This window comes from Ranitomeya imitator, chromosome 1 (genome assembly GCF_032444005.1).
Source record: "Ranitomeya imitator isolate aRanImi1 chromosome 1, aRanImi1.pri, whole genome shotgun sequence".
In the NCBI taxonomy this organism is placed as follows: Eukaryota; Metazoa; Chordata; class Amphibia; order Anura; family Dendrobatidae; genus Ranitomeya; species Ranitomeya imitator.
In genome coordinates this window covers 143,654,637-143,675,989 of record NC_091282.1, presented here as the reverse complement: position 1 = coordinate 143,675,989, position 21,353 = coordinate 143,654,637, and the positions used below count along the sequence as shown (strand labels likewise).

Sequence of the window (21,353 nt, the reverse complement as noted above, 5' to 3'; positions counted from 1 at the left end):
TACTTTACAAAAATGGTTTAATGCATGCACATCAGATACAACAATCAATAAATTTAATGAAATTATTTACTGGTGTAAACATTTTACAAAAGCTTTTCATTATACATGGTTTTGATGGAAAACATCTACCATAAATCAGTGACGCATAAAACATCTTTCAAAAACTTAACATTATCCCAGAAAGACAGAACGCAAATAAAAATAATAGCACTTGTTGCATTGTCAGTTTTGGAAGTCAGAACTACATACATCATCAGGTTGGCATAACAGTCGTGAGGAAAAAAAAAAAAAGATACCAGTTAAAAATACCAGTATAAAAATAGCTTGTAATCCAGTTATAAATGACTGTCAGGAAGCAGAAGTGTCTACCGTCAGCCGCCGCGTTTTGGGATTGTATACTTTGGCATAATGCGTTAAACTGGGGTCTTCTTGAGCTCAGTAGACAAAGGCTCAGACTTGTAGAAGTCAGTTCAAAGTGTGAAACGTGCAGTTTCTCTCTCGACAGGGTTTCCAGAGATTGATTGATTGATTGATACCCAAACATGCTGGCACCGGTCCGTCAGCAGAACTTTACTTTTCTGAATAGTCTCACACATCACATGTGGCTATCATGTGCTATTTTTTTTTTTTTTTGGAAAGCGCAAAAAAGGAAGTGATATTGTGATGTAGTTTCCAGGTGTTGCATGCAGAGAAGGCAGATGTTGGTGCTACCTGCTGTTGTTTGTTACCGAATACTGAATTTGTTTCTGTTGAAGTAGTTCTGTGATTGCCAAAAGCTTTTTGAGCACATGCTGGGGAAAGAGAATGGAAAATATTATGTAATGTGCATTAACACTACATAGTGCAATCTGTGCTGTCTTTTGTCCTGTAAATGCATGCACTAGCTCCTAAAAACAGACTTTCTCCAATCAGTGATGACAAAGCAAGACCAGGTTCCTGTGGCCAATGTAAATATTAGGCCAGTCACATCCGCAAACTGCAGGTATGACTAGCCCTGTCTTGCTCATTAGCAGCTATGTACAACACCTTGATACTCGTAAAAGCATTATTCTGGTCCTGGGTCCTATGAATGGTTTGGCTGATACCTAGTATTTATCAGTTTTACCATGCGCAATTACAGTAAAATCACATCAGCACAGTTTGCGGCAGCACAAAACCATAGTTGTGGCAACTCATCCCAAGATTAAGAGGAGCCACACAATGGAGAAGCACAGTAGGATACAGACTAGAAGGCGCTGAATCAATACCTGCTGTGCACCTCGCTCATTACTAATGGTCCGGAGTTCATCGGAATGTGCAACACACATCTCATGTAAAGCTGCCAAGTTGCGGCAAAGGTCAGTCCTCGAGTGCTCAGTAGTATCCGGTAGCTCTGGTACGTTCTGGAATAGTCAAAATGTATCAATTACAGATTAATTACATCATGCTAGGTTTTTTTTTATCTTTAGCCTATTCCCACAAATTAATTTTTATCATTAACACGGTTTGGTCACAGACACAAGTTTGGGATCAATTTCCACCTTGTATCAATTCTAGGTACATGAGTTCTGATCGGATTATCATCCTTTGTGCATACATTTTGAGCGGTGTGAAAATAAATCACACATTTATTTTTTTCTGTGTAAATAAACAGACTCCTCATGGATCGGCCAACAAACTGCTGCTCATTGTTTTACAATAGCTACGGCTGTGGATTTCAAATCAAAGTTAGTTATGGAAACAGTTTCCACACATCAGCAGATTAAAAAAAGAAATACCGGAACAAATACAGTTTCCCATGTTCAGAATTAAAATGGACCATTCAAAAACTGATGCCATAAAAGCTGTCTGTATGACTTTAGTATTTTTTTTTTTTTACATACTCACTGAGCTTAAAGAGGTTGTCCACTACTCTAATTATATATATATATATATATATATATATATATATATATATATATATATATATATATATTTTTTTTTTTTTTTTAAATAAATCTTGCTATTATGTGCCACTGAAAACATCCACTGTGTTTATTTTAGCAATGTTGCCTTTTATCATGCTGTAGCAGCACATCTTCAGTGCTGGATCCAGCTCTCATGGTGTTAATCGACAACTTCCGTTCTCCTGAGTTATTATGGTCTAATACTACAAGTTCCATGATGCCTTGCACAGGCCACTAAGCCCGAACCTACCACACCCACTCCAATACACACCCAAACCCCTCACTCTTCAAAAAGATTTGTGATGTCATTTCTGTCCAACCCACACTCCATTACAGATAGATAGATAGATAGATAGATAGATAGATAGATACTGTAGATACAGTGGGGCAAAAAAGTATTTAGTCAGTCAGCAATAGTGCAAGTTCCACCACTTAAAAAGATGAGAGGCGTCTGTAATTTACATCATAGGTAGACCTCAACTATGGGAGACAAACTGAGAAAAAAAAATCCAGAAAATCACATTGTCTGTTTTTTTAACATTTTATTTGCATATTATGGTGGAAAATAAGTATTTGGTCAGAAACAAAATTTCATCTCAATACTTTGTAATATATCCTTTGTTGGCAATGACAGAGGTCAAACGTTTTCTGTAAGTCTTCACAAGGTTGCCACACACTGTTGTTGGTATGTTGGCCCATTCCTCCATGCAGATCTCCTCTAGAGCAGTGATGTTTTTGGCTTTTCGCTTGGCAACACGGACTTTCAACTCCCTCCAAAGGTTTTCTATAGGGTTGAGATCTGGAGACTGGCTAGGCCACTCCAGGACCTTGAAATGCTTCTTACGAAGCCACTCCTTCGTTGCCCTGGCGGTGTGCTTTGGATCATTGTCATGTTGAAAGACCCAGCCACGTTTCATCTTCAATGCCCTTGCTGATGGAAGGAGGTTTGCACTCAAAATATCACGATACATGGCCCCATTCATTCTTTCATGTACCCGGATCAGTCGTCCTGGCCCCTCTGCAGAGAAACAGCCCCAAAGCATGATGTTTCCACCACCATACTTTACAGTAGGTATGGTGTTTGATGGATGCAACCCAGTATTCTTTTTCCTCCAAACACGACAAGTTGTGTTTCTACCAAACAGTTCCAGTTTGGTTTCATCAGACCATAGGACATTCTCCCAAAACTCCTCTGGATCATCCAAATGCTCTCTAGCAAACTTCAGACGGGCCCCGACATGTACTGGCTTAAGCAGTGGGACACGTCTGGCACTGCAGGATCTGAGTCCATGGTTGCGTAGTGTGTTACTTATGGTAGGCCTTGTTACATTGGTCCCAGCTCTCTGCAGTTCATTCACTAGGTCCCCCCGCGTGGTTCTGGGATTTTTGCTCACCGTTCTTGCGATCATTCTGACCCCACGGGGTGGGATTTTGCGTGGAGCCCCAGATCGAGGGAGATTATCAGTGGTCTTGTATGTCTTCCATTTTCTAATTATTGCTCCCACTGTTGATTTCTTCACTCCAAGCTGGTTGGCTATTGCAGATTCAGTCTTCCCAGCCTGGTGCAGGGCTACAATTTTGTTTCTGGTGTCCTTTGACAGCTCTTTGGTCTTCACCATAGTGGAGTTTGGAGTCAGACTGTTTGAGGGTGTGCACAGGTGTCTTTTTATACTGATAACAAGTTTAAACAGGTGCCATTACTACAGGTAAAGAGTGGAGGAAAGAGGAGACTCTTAAAGAAGAAGTTACAGGTCTGTGAGAGCCAGAAATCTTGATTGTTTGTTTCTGACCAAATACTTATTTTCCACCGTAATATGCAAATAAAATTATAAAAAAACAGACAATGTGATTTTCTGGATTTTTTTTTCTCAGTTTGTCTCCCATAGTTGAGGTCTACCTATGATGTAAATTACAGACGCCTCTCATCTTTTTAAGTGGTGGAACTTGCACTATTGCTGACTGACTAAATACTTTTTTGCCCCACTGTATGTCCATATCCATGTTTCTAAGCCCCTTCACCCCTGGAGCTTTTTTCGTTTTCATTTATCGCTCCCCTTCTTTCCAGAGCCATCATTTTTCCGTCAATATGGCCATGTGAGGGCTTATCTTTTGCGGGACAAGTTCCACTTTTGAACAACACCATTGGTTTTAGCATGTCGTGTAATAGAAAATGTGAAAAAAATTCAAAGTGCGATGAAATTGCAAAAAAAGTGCAATCCCACACTTGTTTTTTGCTTGGCTTTTTTGCTAGGTTCACTAAATGCCAAGGCTATGTGCACACGTGGCGGATTTGATTGCAGATCCGCAGGGTTTTTTTGCTGCACAGAATTGCATCAAATTCGCAGTGTAGTGCACAACCAATATAAGTCTATGGGAGCCGCAGACTTGTTGTGCACATGCTGCAGAAAAAGCTGCACCGAAACGCAGCTTTTTTGTTTCCGCAGCATGTCACTTCTTTTGTGCCGAACTGCAGCGTTTCAGCACCCTTAGACTTTCATTGAGTCGGGACATCCGCAGCAGATGTAAAAAAGATCTGCAGTTTTGCTGCGGATGAGGGTCTGAGAAACGCTGCAGTTCGGGAGAAGGGAAGTGTGTGGGCGGTGACTGTGTGCGTGTTTGTGTGTGCCAGCGGGGTCTGCGGGCTGTTCGGGGGGTCTTTTGGGGGGTGTGTGCAGGCATCATCCGATGGGACTACAAGTACGCAGCATCCAATCTGCAGCTAATTTGGATGTAATCCGGACAGTGGACACGCACCCTACACCAGGGGTGTCATACTGCATTCCTCGAGGGCCGCAAACCATGCATTTATCCATTATTAATCCTATGGTAGTGAAAGAGTAAAAAAAAAAAAAAAGACAGCCAGAAAAAAGTATTTTATGATTCTTAATTTAACCATACTTACCATACTTCAGCGCCTGCAAAAAATGTAAATAAACCATATACTACCTGTCCGCCGTAGTCCAATTAATAACAAGTGTCCCACGACGATCTCCCCTACAGAACAGTGACATCGGGTGATGTCACTGCTCTATAGGACCCTCAGTGACACACTGACAGGAGACTCCTGCACTGCATCACTGAGGTTACTATAGTTCAATGGTCTCACTTTATGGCAAAAGCTGCGTGGGAACTTTCTCACTCAGCAGTGCCAGAACTGAGACTATGGACTATTTTCTCACAGGGGCGTAGGAATACATTGTGGGGAATACATTGTGGAAAGATTCCTTCCATCATTATATTCCTGGAGCCCCTGGAGAGCGGTCGCATCGGTTGATGCTGCTGCTCTCCACGGGAGATCGTCGAGGGACACTCATTTAAATTAGATTTCTGCGGATCAGGGAGTATAGTGTTTGTTTATTATTTTAATATTTTTTACAGATGACACTGGCTTCAGGGAACAAAGTGACAAGTGATGGTGAGTATGTACTATGTTATATGTACTGTATGTACAGTCATGGCCAAAAGTATTGACACCCCTGTAATTCTGTCAGATAATACTCATTTTCTTCCTGAAAATAAATTGCAAACACAAATTATTTGGTATTATTATCTTCATTTAATTTGTCTTAAATGAAAAAACACAAAAGAGAATGAAGCAAAAAGCAAAACATTGATCATTTCACACAAAAACTCCAAAAATGGGCCAGACAAAAGTATTGGCACCCTCAGCCTAATACTTGGTTGCACAACCTTTAGCCAAAATAACTGCGACCAACCACTTCCGGTAACCATCAATGAGTTTCTTACAATGCTCTGCTGGAATTTTAGACCATTCTTCTTTGACAAACTGCTCCAGGTCCCTGATATTTGAAGGGTGTCTTCTCCAAACTGCCATTTTTAGATCTCTCCAGAGGTGTTCTATGGGATTCAGGTCTGGACTCATTGCTGGCCACCTTGGAAGTCTCCAGTGCTTTCTCTCAAACAATTTTCTAGTGCTTTTTGAAGTGTGTTTTGGGTCATTGTCCTGCTGGAAGACCCATGACCTCTGAGGGAGACCCAGCTTTCTCACACTGGGCCCTACATTATGCTGCAAAATTTGTTGGTAGTCTTCAGACTTCATAATGCCATGCACACGGTCAAGCAGTCCAGTGCCAGAGGCAGCAAAGCAACCCCAAAACATCAGGGAACCTCCGCCATGTTTGACTGTAGGGACCATGTTCTTTTCTTTGAATGCCTCTTTTTTTCTCTCCTGTAAACTCTATGTTGATGCCTTTGCCCAAAAAGCTCTACTTTTGTCTCATCTGACCAGAGAACGTTCTTCCAAAACGTTTTAGGCTTTTTCAGGTAAGTTTTGGCAAACTGCAGCCTGGCTTTTTTATGTCTCAGGGTAAGAAGTGGGGTCTTCCTGGGTCTCCTACCATACAGTCCTTATTCATTCAGACGCCGACGGATAGTATGGGTTGACACTGTTGTACCCTCGGACTGCAGGGCAGCTTGAACTTGTTTGGATGTTAGTCGAGGTTCTTTATCCAACATCCGCACAATCTTGCGCTGAAATCTCTTGTCAATTTTTCTTTTCCGTCCACATCTAGGGAGGTTAGCCACAGTGCCATGGGCTTTAAACTTCTTGATGACACTGCGCACGGTAGACACAGGGACATTCAGGTCTTTGGAGATGGACTTGTAGCCTTGAGATTGCTCATGCTTCCTCACAATTTGGTTTCTCAAGTCCTCAGACAGTTCTTTGGTCTTCTTTCTTTTCTCCATGCTCAATGTGGTACACACAAGGACACAGGACAGAGGTTGAGTCAACTTTAATCCATGTCAACTGGCTGCAAGTGTGATTTAGTTATTGCCAACACCTGTTAGGTGCCACAGGTAAGTTACAGGTGCTGTTAATTACACAAATTAGAGAAGCATCACATGATTTTTCGAACAGTGCCAATACTTTTGTCTACCCCCTTTTTATGTTTGGTGTGGAATTATATCCAATTTGGCTTTAGGACAATTCTTTTTGTGTTGTTTCATTTAAGACAAATTAAATGAAGATAGTACCAAAGAATTTGTGTTTGCAATCATTTTCAGGAAGAAAATGAGTATTATCTGACAGAATTGCAGGGGTGTCAATACTGTTGGCCATGACTGTATGTACGTACTGTATGTGGCATGTTATATGTTGCATGGTTCATGTCACATGTCACATGGTGCATGGTTCATGTCACATGGTTCTTGTCACATGGTGCATGGTTCATGTCACATGGTGCATGGTTCATGTCACATGGTGCATGTCGCATTTCGCATGGTGCATGTCGCATTTCGCATGGTGCATGTCGCATGTTTTATGCCACACTTGTAGATTGTGAGACCTCGCGGGCAGGGTCCTCTCTCCTCCTGTACCAGTTGTGACTTGTATTGTTCAAGATTATTGTACTTGTTTTTATTATGTATACCCCTCCTCACGTGTAAAGCGCCATGGAATAAATGGCGCTATAATAATAAATAATAATAATAAAATAATAATAATATGGTGCACGCCACATGGTTCATGTCGCACGTCACATAGCGACATGCACCATTCACTGTGTGTGTTGTATGTCTGTTGTATGTATGTCGTATGTACTGAATGTATGTAATGCATGTTTTTTCTTTTTTTAACACATTAGCCGGATGATGGGACTACTACTGTCCCATTATTGGCTAATGTGTCACTCACTGTCACTGTAGCAGGCAGAGCCCGATAGGACTTGTAGTCCCATCGGACGATGCCTGCACACAGAGACACACACACCAATGACCCCCCCGCCAGCCAGCCAGAAGTATACCAAAGCATGGCCAGAGGACCCACCGCCCGGCTCATCACGGCACAGCCCCACCGCGCCGGCACGCAAACCCCCGCGCCCGCACATCACATCACATCGTGATTATACACATCCCTGCCTAGCCTCGCCCGCCCCCAGCACAGCCCTGCAGCCCAGTCACTCTTGACTGAACGCTGACTGTGAGGCTGGGTCACGCCTGCTCATGACGTCACGTCAATTTCCAGAGTCTGGAAATTGACGTGACGTCGGCGAAAATTAGCGGCGGCTGCAGCCTGGGGGTAACGTGACCTGGACTCAGCCACCGGCATAGTGCCGGTCACAGGCGAAAACGGCAATGGAAGGTATTTACACAATTCATTAGGGGCCCGGGGGGGATACATTGAAAGTAGTGGACAACCCCTTTAAAGAGAAACAGTCACCTCCAGAATAGTTGTAGTTTGCAGGTAAATAATGCTTAAAACATGCCTGGCCGAAATGACGGGGAGAAAACAGTTAATGTTTTCCCTGCAGGGGCTTACTTCCAATAAAGGGGCAACCACAGCTCCCTACACAATGAGCAAGCTGTAATCACTCCCCTACAATTTGCGAGCAGCTGCAGGGAGAATACAACCTCATTTTTTTCTCTGTAGCTTCTGCTCTAGAAAGGCATGATTTAAAGGTTACCTATAAAAGGACATTTTTTGAGCAACTCATGCCCCCTAAACTGCAGGCAGAATGAATCAAAACCTGGATACACAATTGCTAGGAATTTTCAGAGAAAACAGACTTTGAAAATCTGGCCAGGGACAACACTGGCTCTTCCCAGTGCTGCTGCTTGTGATTGTCAGGTCTCTTTCTCACGCGTACATATGGAAAGCCGGGCCAATCACCTCTAGCAGCGCTTGGAAATCCTGGCCAAGGGTGGTGATGGACTAGTCTGGTCTCCGGTCAGATCTTCAAAGTACATGATTGTTGAAAGGCCAGAGAGTTTTAAAGAATAACATACTTGGCTGCAATCGTGCAGACAGACTATCTCGTGATGCCCGTGGTTTGGGCAGAATGAATTGCTTAACCGGTTCCCTTTATTGGATCAATCTGATCTAAAAAATGAAGCAGTGTTTTTTTAAATATGTTAACTACCCAATTCACTTTTGTTGATCAGAGTGCTGTACATGTGTAGTTTGTTTTGCACCATTGACAACATACACTGTATGCAGAATTATTAGGCAAGTTGTATTTTGATCACGATACTTTTTATACATGTTGTCCTACTCCAAGCTGTTCAGGCTTGAGAGCCAACTACCAATTAAGTAAATCAGGTCATGTGCATCTCTGTAATGAGGAGGGGTGTTGTCTAATGACATCAAAACACTATATAAGGTGTGCTTAATTAGGCAACTTCCTTTCCTTTGGCAAAATGGGTCAGAAGAAAGATTTGACGGGCTCTGAAAAGTCCAAAATTGTGAGATATCTTGCAGAGGGATGCAGCAGTCTTGAAATTGCCAAACTTTTGAAGCGTGATCACCGAACAATCAAGCGTTTCATGGCAAATAGCCAACAGGGTCGCAAGAAGCGTGTTGGGCAAAAAATGCGCAAAATTACTGCCCATGAACTGAGGAAAATCAAGCGAGAAGCTGCCAAGATGCAACTTGCCACCTGTTTTGCCATATTTCAGAGCTGCAACGTTATTGGAGTAACAAAAAGCACAAGGTGTGCGATACTCAGGGACATGGCCAAGGTAAGAAAGGTTGAAAAACGACCACCTTCGAATAAGAAACATAAGATAAAACTGCGCCAAGAAATATCTTAAGACTGACTTTTCAAAGGTTTTATGGACTGATGAAGTGAGAGTGACTCTTGATGGGCCAGAGGCTGGATCAGTAACGGGCAGATAGCTCCAATCAGACGCCAGCAAGGTGGAGGTGGGGTACTGGTATGGGCTGCCATCAACAAAGATGGACTTGTGGGACCTTTTCGGGTTGGGGATGGAGTGAAGCTCAACTCCCAGACCTACTGCCAGTTTCTGGAAGACAACTTCTTCAAGAAGTGGTACAGGAAGAAGTCGGTATCGTTCAAGAAAAACATGATTTTCATGCAGGACAATGCTCCATCACATGCCTCCAACTACTCCACAGTGTGGCTGGCTAGTAAAGGTCTCAAAGAAGAAAAAATAATGACATGGCCCCCTTGTTCACCTGATCTGAACCCCATAGAGAACCTGTGGTCCCTCATAAAATGTGAGCTCTACAGGGAGAGAAAACAGTACACCTCTCGGAACAGTGTCTGGGAGGCTGTGGTGGCTGCTGCATGCAATGTTGATCATAAACAGATCAAGCACCTGACAGAATCTATGGATGGAGGCTGTTGAGTGTCATCATAAAGAAAGGTGGCTATATTGGTCACTCATTTTTTGAGGTTTTGTTTTTGCATGTCAGAAATGTTTATTTCTAAATTTTGTGCAGTTATATTGGTTTACCTGGTGAAAATAAACAAGTGAGATGGGAATAGATTTGGTTTTTATTAAGTTGCCTAATAATTCTGCACAGTAATAGTTACCTGCACAAACAGATATCCTCCTAAGATAGCCAAATCTAAAAAAAAAACCCACTCCAACTTCCAAAAATATTAAGCTTTGATATTTATGAGTCTTTTGGGTTGATTGAGAACATAGTTGTTGATCAATAATAAAAATAATCCTCTAAACACAACTTGCATAATTCTGCACACAGTGTATGGTTGAATATAAACCCATTTGCATAAGCCCTAAAGGTACTGTATGTGCACACGTTGCAGTTTTTACTGCGGATCCGCAGCGTTTTTGACGCTGTGGATCCGCAGCAGTTTTCCATGCGGTGTACAGTACCAGGCTAACCTATGGAAAACAAAAACCGCTGTGCACATGCTGTGGAAAAAAACGCGTGGAAACGCTGCGGTTAATTTTCCGCAGCATGTCAATTCTTTGTGCGGAATCCGCAACGGTTTAACACCTGCTCCATATTAAAAAAACGCAGGTGTAAAACTGCAGTAGAATCCGCACAAAAACTGCGGAAAATCCGCAGAAAATCCACAATAAATCCGCAGGAAAAACGCAGTGTTTTTGCCCTGAGTATTTATCAAAATCAGTGCGTAAAAATCCGCACACCAGTCCGCAGCGTGTGCACATAGCCTAATACTGGTCACATCATTGCTTACTTTAGGCTTATTAACAGATGAAAACTGTATCTACCCCATAGTTGTGCTGTCCCAAACTACCTTCAGTAAATACTGCCCCCCTTTAGGAATTCTGAAACTTAGTCGTGACCCCTTGCAGAATCGTGCAGGTGAGATAAGAGATGTGCTGCACCAGGACAAAATGAACCCAAATACCAAGGAGCCCGAATTTAGAACTCACCCCAAGTTCATCTAAGAACATAATCATTCGGTGTTTGTTACTTTTTATGAATGGATTCACACCTTCCATGTAAGGTTCCTAAAAAGATAAAGAAAAACATAAAACCAGTAAGTGCGGCTTGGCATAAAAAGTCAGATTTTACTCTACTGCATGATTAATGAAGAAAGAGTGCAATCAACGAAAATGTGACTCCAGTAGTGCCAACTCTGGCTCTCAGCAACGGGTCATGATTTACAGCACACCCCAGAAATACAGACATGTGACCACCTCTCCCATTTCATTATAGAAGCGCCAACAAGACAACTGTAAAGGATGCAGAAATGGTAAGAGTGTGAACGTGCGGCGACAGCGTCCGATTACTGGACGTTAATGTGCACTCACAAAGCAATTACATCAGCACTGCACAAATGTACAACATGGCGACAAGCCACATACAGGCTCTGCTAGTCTCAGCTGCTGTAGTGTACGTGGCATGGTTGTGTGCTTAGAACCCTCATGGACAAAGCTATAACTTCTACTCCCCTACATATAAAGGTGGGTCTTTCACCCCTGAAACATCCCAAACTACAGTCATTAGTGTAAAGGACTCATTCCCCACAGTGTATGAACGAGTTCTGGAGCCTTCTGCATCATGTGTACGCTCTGGAGTCCTCTCCAAACACCACAAATCTTCTGGGGGAAAAAGTGTGGGGGGAACAAGTCTTGGGATTGCTGTAGTTTATGAGATGCTTCTAAGGTGAATGTCTATATAATGCTACCAGGTCTACAATTGCAGAGTCAAACGTGATCATCAACGTTTTGAGGGGAGATTTTCTTGAAGGCATCTCCACATGTCCTTTGAGAACTACTAGGGACCACTGCATTTACAAGAGCATTCCTGGACTATAGAGATATATACATCGTTCATCTTTGTGTTCCTGCGGTGTCTGTGATCCGACCATTGGAAAATAAGACCAAAGCAAACATCCATGCAACTGACCATGAGGCCCAAAATCAAACCTCACAATTTTTGAGGCACACAGTGCAGTATTCTAGGGTTATGTCCACAGAAACCAAACTTGACTGGAGCCTTTGTGGCATGTTTCGCAGTTTATCAGGCACGATTTTGTCATTGGGATGGGGTCTAATAGTGCAAGCATTGATATTACCCTCCACACAAGAACATTGCTCACATGCAACAAAAGAACGGTCATGTGATTGAGAGTCTAGGATTTGAACACTGCTGTAGGAACTATAAAATACATATATTTCTACACTCGGTAAAATATTTCTATTGAATTGCTGGTCACATGAAGGGGGAAAAAAAAAAGAACCGAAACGTAGGTAATCCATGCACTCCATCAGAATTTGCACTGCTATTGAAGTTCTAAAAGTGAGGCTCAGCAGTTTGCTGTACTTTCAACACAATTATTGTTTTATCAACATGAGACTATTGCTGCTGGACTTTTTTTTTTTCGACTTTTCAGAGTTAGATAAAGCTCTTTTGGCCCATTTTGCCTGAGGGAAAACAAACTGCCTAATAATTTTGCACACTCTGATAAAGGGTGTTGTATCCTTAGGCCTCACTCTCATTACATAAATACATATCACATGATCTACTTCATCCAATAAGCATTCAAGGTTGTACAGCTTGGAGTTGGAAAATCTGCATGAAATTGATAATTAGCTGGAAGTACTCACTAGTAGTTGCACACAGTGTAGACCTCGGATGCGGTTACTTGGGGTCACTAGACCCATGATCTGGCCGTGTCGTGCACTTATAAATGGCACCATGAGATGTTGGTGCTATACAACCACAATGTTTAGCCCTCGGGAAGGGTGCAGTTACACAGTTACAGCTGAGCCATTTTAGACAATGATGGTCTGTCATTTCCACATTAAACCACGGCAAGTAAAGATGAAGCACAGAAATTACCGATAATCTGCAGCTGGCCCACACATACATCTAATATCACTCTACATGTGATTGTATGTGTGGATTAGGAAAATAAGTTAATAATTTTCATTTTAGAATAAGGCTTATGGGGATCCCATGTATGTGCCACACACATCACCTATTCTGCAGAAAACTTCCGAAATACAGCTGATCCCAGACATGAGGCTCCCAGATTGGGGCACAGGCCGTGCTCTAATGTGGGTAGGTGCGGGTGCGTGATGTGAGCGCAGTGTGCGGCGTGTTATCCCAGGCACTGGACAGCGATGAGAACACACACTCAAACCCCTCTCACAGTAAGATGAAGCACAGCATAGTTTGAGCAGTTCCAATTAAATAAGTCATTGAGGTTAAATAAACATCCAATCTAAATAATATATAAGGAAAATGGATTCTGTGGCTACAGTACAGTGAGAGTGGCAAAATCGGATGAAGGATGGTCTACACTTACAATGGGATGGAGGACATGCAATGACATGTGCAGAAGCGGATCCAGTTACAAGAGTAAAGTAAAGAAAGCTTGTTGTCTTACAGCTCCGGAGTTAATAACGCAGCTTTGTGGCACAGCAGCATCATGTCCCTCCCGTGCCAACCAGAACAAAAGGAAGTGTCATTAGATTGCGCTCTGTACTTCGTGCATGTATAGGAGAATGCAGCAGGGTTATTGGTACACAGTGTAAGCCAGTAGATTAATCTGAAATGAATGGTCTCAGGATGACGGCTCGTGTGACATTACTGGACGTCTCACTTCTGGCTACGTTACATTAATAACGGTTAATACCACAATAGATTGCCTATAGAGGAGACACATGGACTCAGACAGCAGGATTAAAAATGACCAATGCACAAACTATAGGGGTTGTCTGATGAAAACAAGTTATCACCTATCCATCGATCAGTCTTGGATTGGTAGGGCGCATGTATCCCCTTTACAAAATGGTGCTGCAAGTCAGACTCCTGACAACCACTTCATTACCTTGGGGCTGCGGTGCTCAGATTGTTACGGCAGCCTCATAGGGAATCAATGGAACGGTTGTCAGGCGTCCGACCTGTAGCATCATTTTGTAAAGAGGATAGAAATTCCCCTTTCTGCCAAGGGGTGTGGGTGTCAGCGGCGGGACAGCCATAGATCAGCGGATTATAAAACTATTCTGTGGCTAGGTGATGTGCAGAAAATACAAGCCAAGTAGCATACGTCATACCCACCATCTCAGTACATCAGTGATGGCACAGGATGGGTCAGGTGGCAAGAGAAAGTACCTTAAAGGGTTGTCTCATCAAATGCAATAACCATGATCAGGGTCACACTCCTGACCAGGGTCCACCAGCAAACAAATTTTTTTTATTATTATTATTATTATTAAAAGGGAGAAGCCAGGAATTTCCTCCAAGAGTGGTATTACATGGAATACAAGAGTCTCCAATAGCGGCTCATGTCAATATGCCTCATTAGCCAATAAGGACAAGGGTTGATTTTATGGGACCCCCCTTTAAGGTGAACACTCATCTATCAAATCTTAATAATGAATGAATAATTTTACAATTAAAATAAAAACAAACATTAAATTACAAAAAAATAAAATCTGTCAGACAAGTTTTTTTTTCTTTCTTAACTTGGGTGTCCGGATAAATTCATAGTTCTGATGGTTTCCTGCATTTTTGGAGTAAATTTTGGCCCTGTGGTCAAGACTTCCAATTTAAAAGGGAGTTTGTCCGCAATTTTTACTCTTCAAATCCCCATCCTCCACATTAAGAGCCACGTCTAGAGTCCCCCATGAACCTCCCCCGTCACCCCAAATAGCATAGCACATCAAAAAGGACAACAAAAAACTCTTAGCGGAAGCTACACAATAAGTCAGTGGCCAACACTTTAAGGAGACTTTACACACAATTAAGAATATATTCAGCAAAATCTGAAACTTCTCTGAAAAGATGTATTTTCCATTTAGAGAAGCCTCTGATTTCTGGTTTGGCTATGAGTTTTGGGACACTGACTTACAAGGATTGCGCCCATGTACACTGAAATGGCAGCTCAGTGAACAAAACGCAGTTCTTAGCAAGTAATATCTAGAAATATGAAATGTGCAAAACTTTTCTTACTTTGGCACCAAATTCAACCAAATTTGCTAAGTTTTGTAAAGACTTGGCGACCAGCGTCAATGTTCTTGCTGCAGTGGGTGATGGAGAGTCTGTCATGGGAGAGAAAACACAGATTAATAGAAATGAGCGGAATGTTCTAGCAAGTCTTCCTAATAAGGGACTAGAAATACAAATCTATGTAAATTATACTACACTAAATGATTAAAAAAAACAAAATAACGTGTACAAAAGTTATTTCAGTTCTTCAATACAAAAAAGTGAAACTTGTATATTATATAGAGTCATTACAGAGTGATCTATTTCAAGTGTTTGTTCAGGTGCCAAGCCCTGCTGGAGAATGACATTTCCATCTCCATAAAGCTTGTCCGCAGAGGGAAGCATGAAGTGCTCTAAAAAAATTTTGTAGACGGCTGCGCTGACTTTGGTCTTGATTACATACAGTGGACCTACACCAGCAGATGACATGGCTCCCCAAACCATCACTGATTGTGGAAACTTCACACTAGACTTCAAGCAGTATGGATCCACTCTTCCTCCAGAGTCTGGGACCTTGATTTCCAAATGAAATGCAACATTTACTTTCATCTGAAAACACCTTTGACCAACAGTCCAGTTCTTTTTCTCTTTGGCCCAGGTAAGACTCTTCTGGTGTTGTCTGTTGGTCATGAGTGGCTTGACACAAGGAATGCGACACCTGTATCCCATGTCCTGGATATGTCTGTGTGTGGTGGCTCTTGAAGCAATAACTCCAGCTTCAGTCCATTCCTTGTGAATTTCCCCGAAATTTCTGAATGGCTTTTTCTTAACAATCCTTTCAAGGCTGCAGTTATCCCGGTTGCTTGTGCACCTTCTTCTACCACACTTTTTCCATCCACTCAACATTCCATTAATATGCTTGGATACAGCGCTCTGTGAACAGGCAGCTTCTTTAGCAATGACCTTTTGTGGCTTACCCTCCTTGTGGATTGTGTCACTGACTCCCTTCTGGACATCGGTCATGTCAGCAGTCTTCCCCATGATTGTGGACCCTACTGAAACAGACTATGGGGCCTTTTTATATACTTAGGAAACCTTTGCATGTGTTTTTGCTAATTATTCTGTTTTATTGAGATAATGACTTTTAGGTTTTCACTGGCTGTAAGCCATAATCATCAACATTAACAGAAATAAACACTTGAAATCGATCACTCTGTTTGTTATGACTCTATACAATATATGAGCTTCACTTTTTGTATTGAAGAACTGAAATAAATTAAATTTTTGATGATATTCTAATTTTGTAAGGAGCACCTGAACATATACATAAACTGGAGGGGGGCAGAAAATATGAATGATTTTTATGAAATAATTAATTTGCATTTTATTGCATGAAATAAATATTTGATACAATAGAAAAATAAAACTTAATATTTGGTACAGAAACCTTTGTTTGCAATTACAGAGGTCGGACATTTCTTGTAGTTCTTGACCAAGTTTGTACAAACTGCAGCAGGGATTTTGGCCCACACCTCCTTCTTCAGATTTTTCAGGTTTCAGGGCTGTTGCTGGGCAACACTGAGTTTCAGCTCACTTCAAAGATTTTCTATTGGGCTCAGGTAGGTCTGGAGACTGGCTAGGCCAATCCGGGACCCTGAAATGCTTCTTATGGAGCCACTCATTAATTGCCCTGCTGTTTGTTTCGGGTCACTGTCATGCTGAAAGACCCAGCCATGACCCATCTTCAATGCTCTTATTAAGGGAAGGAGACATGGTTAGATGAAAGCTATGACTGGGCAGTTAACTTACAGTCTGTTTAGAAAGGATCGTAAAAATCGGAGAGGAGGAGGGGTTTGTCTCTATGTAAAGTCTTGTCTAAAGTCCACTTTAAGGGAGGATATTAGCGAAGGAAATGAGGATGTCGAGTCCATATGGGTCGAAATTCATGGAGGGAAAAATGGTAACAAAATTCTCATTGGGGTCTGTTACAAACCCCCAAATATAACAGAAACCATGGAAAGTCTACTTCTAAAGCAAATAGATGAAGCTGCAACCCATAATGAGGTCCTGGTTATGGGGGACTTTAACTACCCGGATATTAACTGGGAAACAGAAACCTGTGAAACCCATAAAGGCAACAGGTTTCTGCTAATAACCAAGAAAAATTATCTTTCACAATTGGTGCAGAATCCAACCAGAGGAGCAGCACTTTTAGACCTAATACTATCTAATAGACCTGACAGAATAACAAATCTGCAGGTGGTTGGGCATCTAGGAAATAGCGACCACAATATTGTGCAGTTTCACCTGTCTTTCACTAGGGGGACTTGTCAGGGAGTCACAAAAACACTGAACTTTAGGAAGGCAAAGTTTGACCAGCTTAGAGATGCCCTTAATCTGGTAGACTGGGACAATATCCTCAGAAATAAGAATACAGATATTAAATGGAAAATGTTTAAGAACATCCTAAATAGGCAGTGTAAGAGGTTTATACCTTGTGGGACTAAAAGGACTAGAAATAGGAAAAACCCAATGTGGCTAAACAAAGAAGTAAGACAGGCAATTAACAGTAAAAAGAAAGCATTTGCACTACTAAAGCAGGATGGCACCATTGAAGCTCTAAAAAACTATAGGGAGAAAAATACTTTATCTAAAAAACTAATTAAAGCTGCCAAAAAGGAAACAGAGAAGCACATTGCTAAGGAGAGTAAAACTAATCCCAAACTGTTCTTCAACTATATCAATAGTAAAAGAATAAAAACTGAAAATGTAGGCCCCTTAAAAAATAGTGAGGAAAGAATGGTTGTAGATGACGAGGAAAAAGCTAACATATTAAACACCTTCTTCTCCACGGTATTCACGGTGGAAAATGAAATGCTAGGTGAAATCCCAAGAAACAATGAAAACCCTATATTAAGGGTCACCAATCTAACCCAAGAAGAGGTGCGAAACCGGCTAAATAAGATTAAAATAGATAAATCTCCGGGTCCGGATGGCATACACCCACGAGTACTAAGAGAACTAAGTAACGTAATAGATAAACCATTATTTCTTATTTTTAGGGACTCTATAGCGACAGGGTCTGTTCCGCAGGACTGGCGCATAGCAAATGTGGTGCCAATATTCAAAAAGGGCTCTAAAAGTGAACCTGGAAATTATAGGCCAGTAAGTCTAACCTCTATTGTTGGTAAAATATTTGAAGGGTTTCTGAGGGATGTTATTCTGGATTATCTCAATGAGAATAACTGTTTAACTCCATATCAGCATGGGTTTATGAGAAATCGCTCCTGTCAAACCAATCTAATCAGTTTTTATGAAGAGGTAAGCTATAGGCTGGACCACGGTGAGTCATTGGACATGGTATATCTCGATTTTTCCAAAGCGTTTGATACCGTGCCACACAAGAGGTTGGTACACAAAATGAGAATGCTTGGTCTGGGGGAAAATGTGTGTAAATGGGTTAGTAACTGGCTTAGTGATAGAAAGCAGAGGGTGGTTATAAATGGTATAGTCTAACTGGGTCGCTGTGACCAGTGGGGTACCGCAGGGGTCAGAATTGGGACCTGTTCTCTTCAACATATTCATTAATGATCTGGTAGAAGGTTTACACAGTAAAATATCGATATTTGCAGATGATACAAAACTATGTAAAGCAGTTAATACAAGAGAAGATAGTATTCTGCTACAGATGGATCTGGATAAGTTGGAAACTTGGGCTGAAAGGTGGCAGATGAGGTTTAACAATGATAAATGTAAGGTTATACACATGGGAAGAAGGAATCAATATCACCATTACACACTGAATGGGAAACCACTGGGTAAATCTGACAGGGAGAAGGACTTGGGGATCCTAGATAATGATAAACTTACCTGGAGCAGCCAGTGCCAGGCAGCAGCTGCCAAGGCAAACAGGATCATGGGGTGCATTAAAAGAGGTCTGGATACACATGATGAGAGCATTATACTGCCTCTGTACAAATCCCTAGTTAGACCGCACATGGAGTACTGTGTCCAGTTTTGGGCACCGGTGCTCAGGAAGGATATAATGGAACTAGAGGGAGTACAAAGGAGGGCAACAAAATTAATAAAGGGGATGGGAGAACTACAATACCCAGATAGATTAGCGAAATTAGGATTATTTAGTCTAGAAAAAAGACGACTGAGGGGCGATCTAATAACCATGTATAAGTATATAAGGGGACAATACAAATATCTCGCTGAGGATCTGTTTATACCAAGGAAGGTGACGGGCACAAGGGGGCATTCTTTGCGTCTGGAGGAGAGAAGGTTTTTCCACCAACATAGAAGAGGATTCTTTACTGTTAGGGCAGTGAGAATCTGGAATTGCTTGCCTGAGGAGGTGGAGATGGCGAACTCAGTCGAGGGGTTCAAGAGAGGCCTGGATGTCTTCCTGGAGCAGAACAATATTGTATCATACAATCATTAGGTTCTGTAGAAGGACGTAGATCTGGGGATTTATTATGATGGAATATAGGCTGAACTGGATGGACAAATGTCTTTTTTCGGCCTTACTAACTATGTTACTATGTTAGGTTGTTGGCCAAAATCTCACGATACATGACCCCATCCATCCTCCCTTTAATACTGTGCAGTTGTCCTGTCCCCTTTACAGAAAAGCACCCCCAAAGTATGATGCTTCCCCTACCATGCTTCACAGTTGGGACTTGATAAAGCGGTGCATTTGACACGCGAAACGCGCATCGGGGTCTCCTACACTTGGCCCAGGGTCCTCTATTCCCTGCACGTGGTAAGTTTTGTCCTCTCTGTGACTTTCTAATGTTCCACCTTTACCTCATACTTTGTCTGAGGGGCTACCTTACCACCTTAAGATAGTACTGCACTGGCACTTTACATAAATGTTTATTTGGGCAGTTGCAATTATGGATCCTCTGGTTTTTCTGTCTCCATCCTGCTACTGTTTTATCGTGCACAATCCCTGATGGGTATATTGGTTATATACATGTTCTTGTTTAATTACTAATAAAATATTTGTTACTATTTATACCCGAGTGCTCCCTTTTCTCCTCATTTATACATTCTTTGGAGTAGGTATTTGTTTTTGCTTTATTTGGATGGGCCACGTATAGCCCTATTTTATGACATTTAATATGTCAATGAGGTTTCTGCATTTACAGTTGGGACGGTGTTCTTGGGGTTGTACTCGTCCTCCTTCTTCCAAACACGGTGTGTGGAGTTGATACCAAAAAGTTTTATTTTAGTCTCATCTGACCACATGACCATCCAGATGGTCATTGGCAAACTTCAAAACGGGCCTGGACATGTGCTGGTATGAGCAGGGGGACCTCGACTACCCTGCAGGATTTTTTATCTATGACGGCGTAGGGTATTAAGCCCTTCATGACCCAGCCTATTTTGACCTTAATGACCTGGCCATTTTTTTGCAATTCTGACCAGTGTCCCTTTATGAGGTAATAACGCAAGAACGTTTCAACAGATCCTATCGATTCTGAGATTGTTTTTTCGTGACATATTGAGCTTCATGTTAGTGGTAAATTTAGGTAGGTAATTTTTGTGTTTATTTGTTAAAAAAAAAAAAAACAGAAATTTGGCAAAAATTTTGAAAATTTTGCAATTTTCACATTTTGAATTTTTATTCTGTTAAACCAGAGAGTTATGTGACACGAAATAGTTCATAAATAACATTACCCACATGTCTACTTTACATCAGCACAATTTTGGAAACATTTTTTTTGCTAGGGAGTTATAAGGGTTAACATTTGACCAGCAATTTCTCATTTTTACAACAAAATTAACAAAATAGGAATTTTTGTGTACTCACCGTCAAATCCTTTTCATTCATTGGGGGACACAGACCGTGGGTGTATGCTGCTGCCACTTGGAGGCTGACACTAAGTGATACAAAGAAAGTAAGCTCCTCCCTTGCAGTATACAACCTCCTGCTGGCTCTCAGCTAACCAGTTCGGTGCAAAAGCAGTAGGAGATCAATAACATATGAGCGTATAGCATGTCATATTATATATGAGAGTATAGCATGTCAAATTATAAAACAAACACAAGCTAATAACCGGGTGGGAGAGGTGTCCCCCAATGAATGGCTCGGAAAAAAGGATTTTACGGTGAGTACACAAAAATCCCTATTTCTCCTTCGCCTCATTGGGGGACACAGACCGTGGGACGTCCCAAAGCAGTCCCTGGGTGGGGACAACATCAGATCAGGCCCTGTGTAACCGCTACTTACAAGTGCGCCACCGCGCCCTGCAGAGTTCGCCTGCCCAGACTCACATTTG

General features: G+C 41.8%; 1 protein-coding gene across 2 annotated transcripts in view; it reads right to left on the bottom strand.

The window, feature by feature from the left end:
• Positions 1 to 21,353, bottom strand: part of RASA1 (RAS p21 protein activator 1) — a 99,851-nt gene continuing 78,498 nt past the window's right edge. Inside the window, exons 22-25 of one of the 2 annotated variants that reach the window (XM_069751348.1) lie at positions 15,088 to 15,176; positions 11,055 to 11,132; positions 1,248 to 1,382; positions 1 to 791 (exon numbers count right to left, since the gene is read on the bottom strand). In XM_069751348.1, the coding sequence (XP_069607449.1) occupies positions 708 to 791; positions 1,248 to 1,382; positions 11,055 to 11,132; positions 15,088 to 15,176 (386 nt within the window). In that variant the 3' untranslated portion in view covers positions 1 to 707. The remainder of the gene's footprint in view (positions 792 to 1,247; positions 1,383 to 11,054; positions 11,133 to 15,087; positions 15,177 to 21,353) is intronic. The other variant, XM_069751339.1, reaches the window with a different exon arrangement.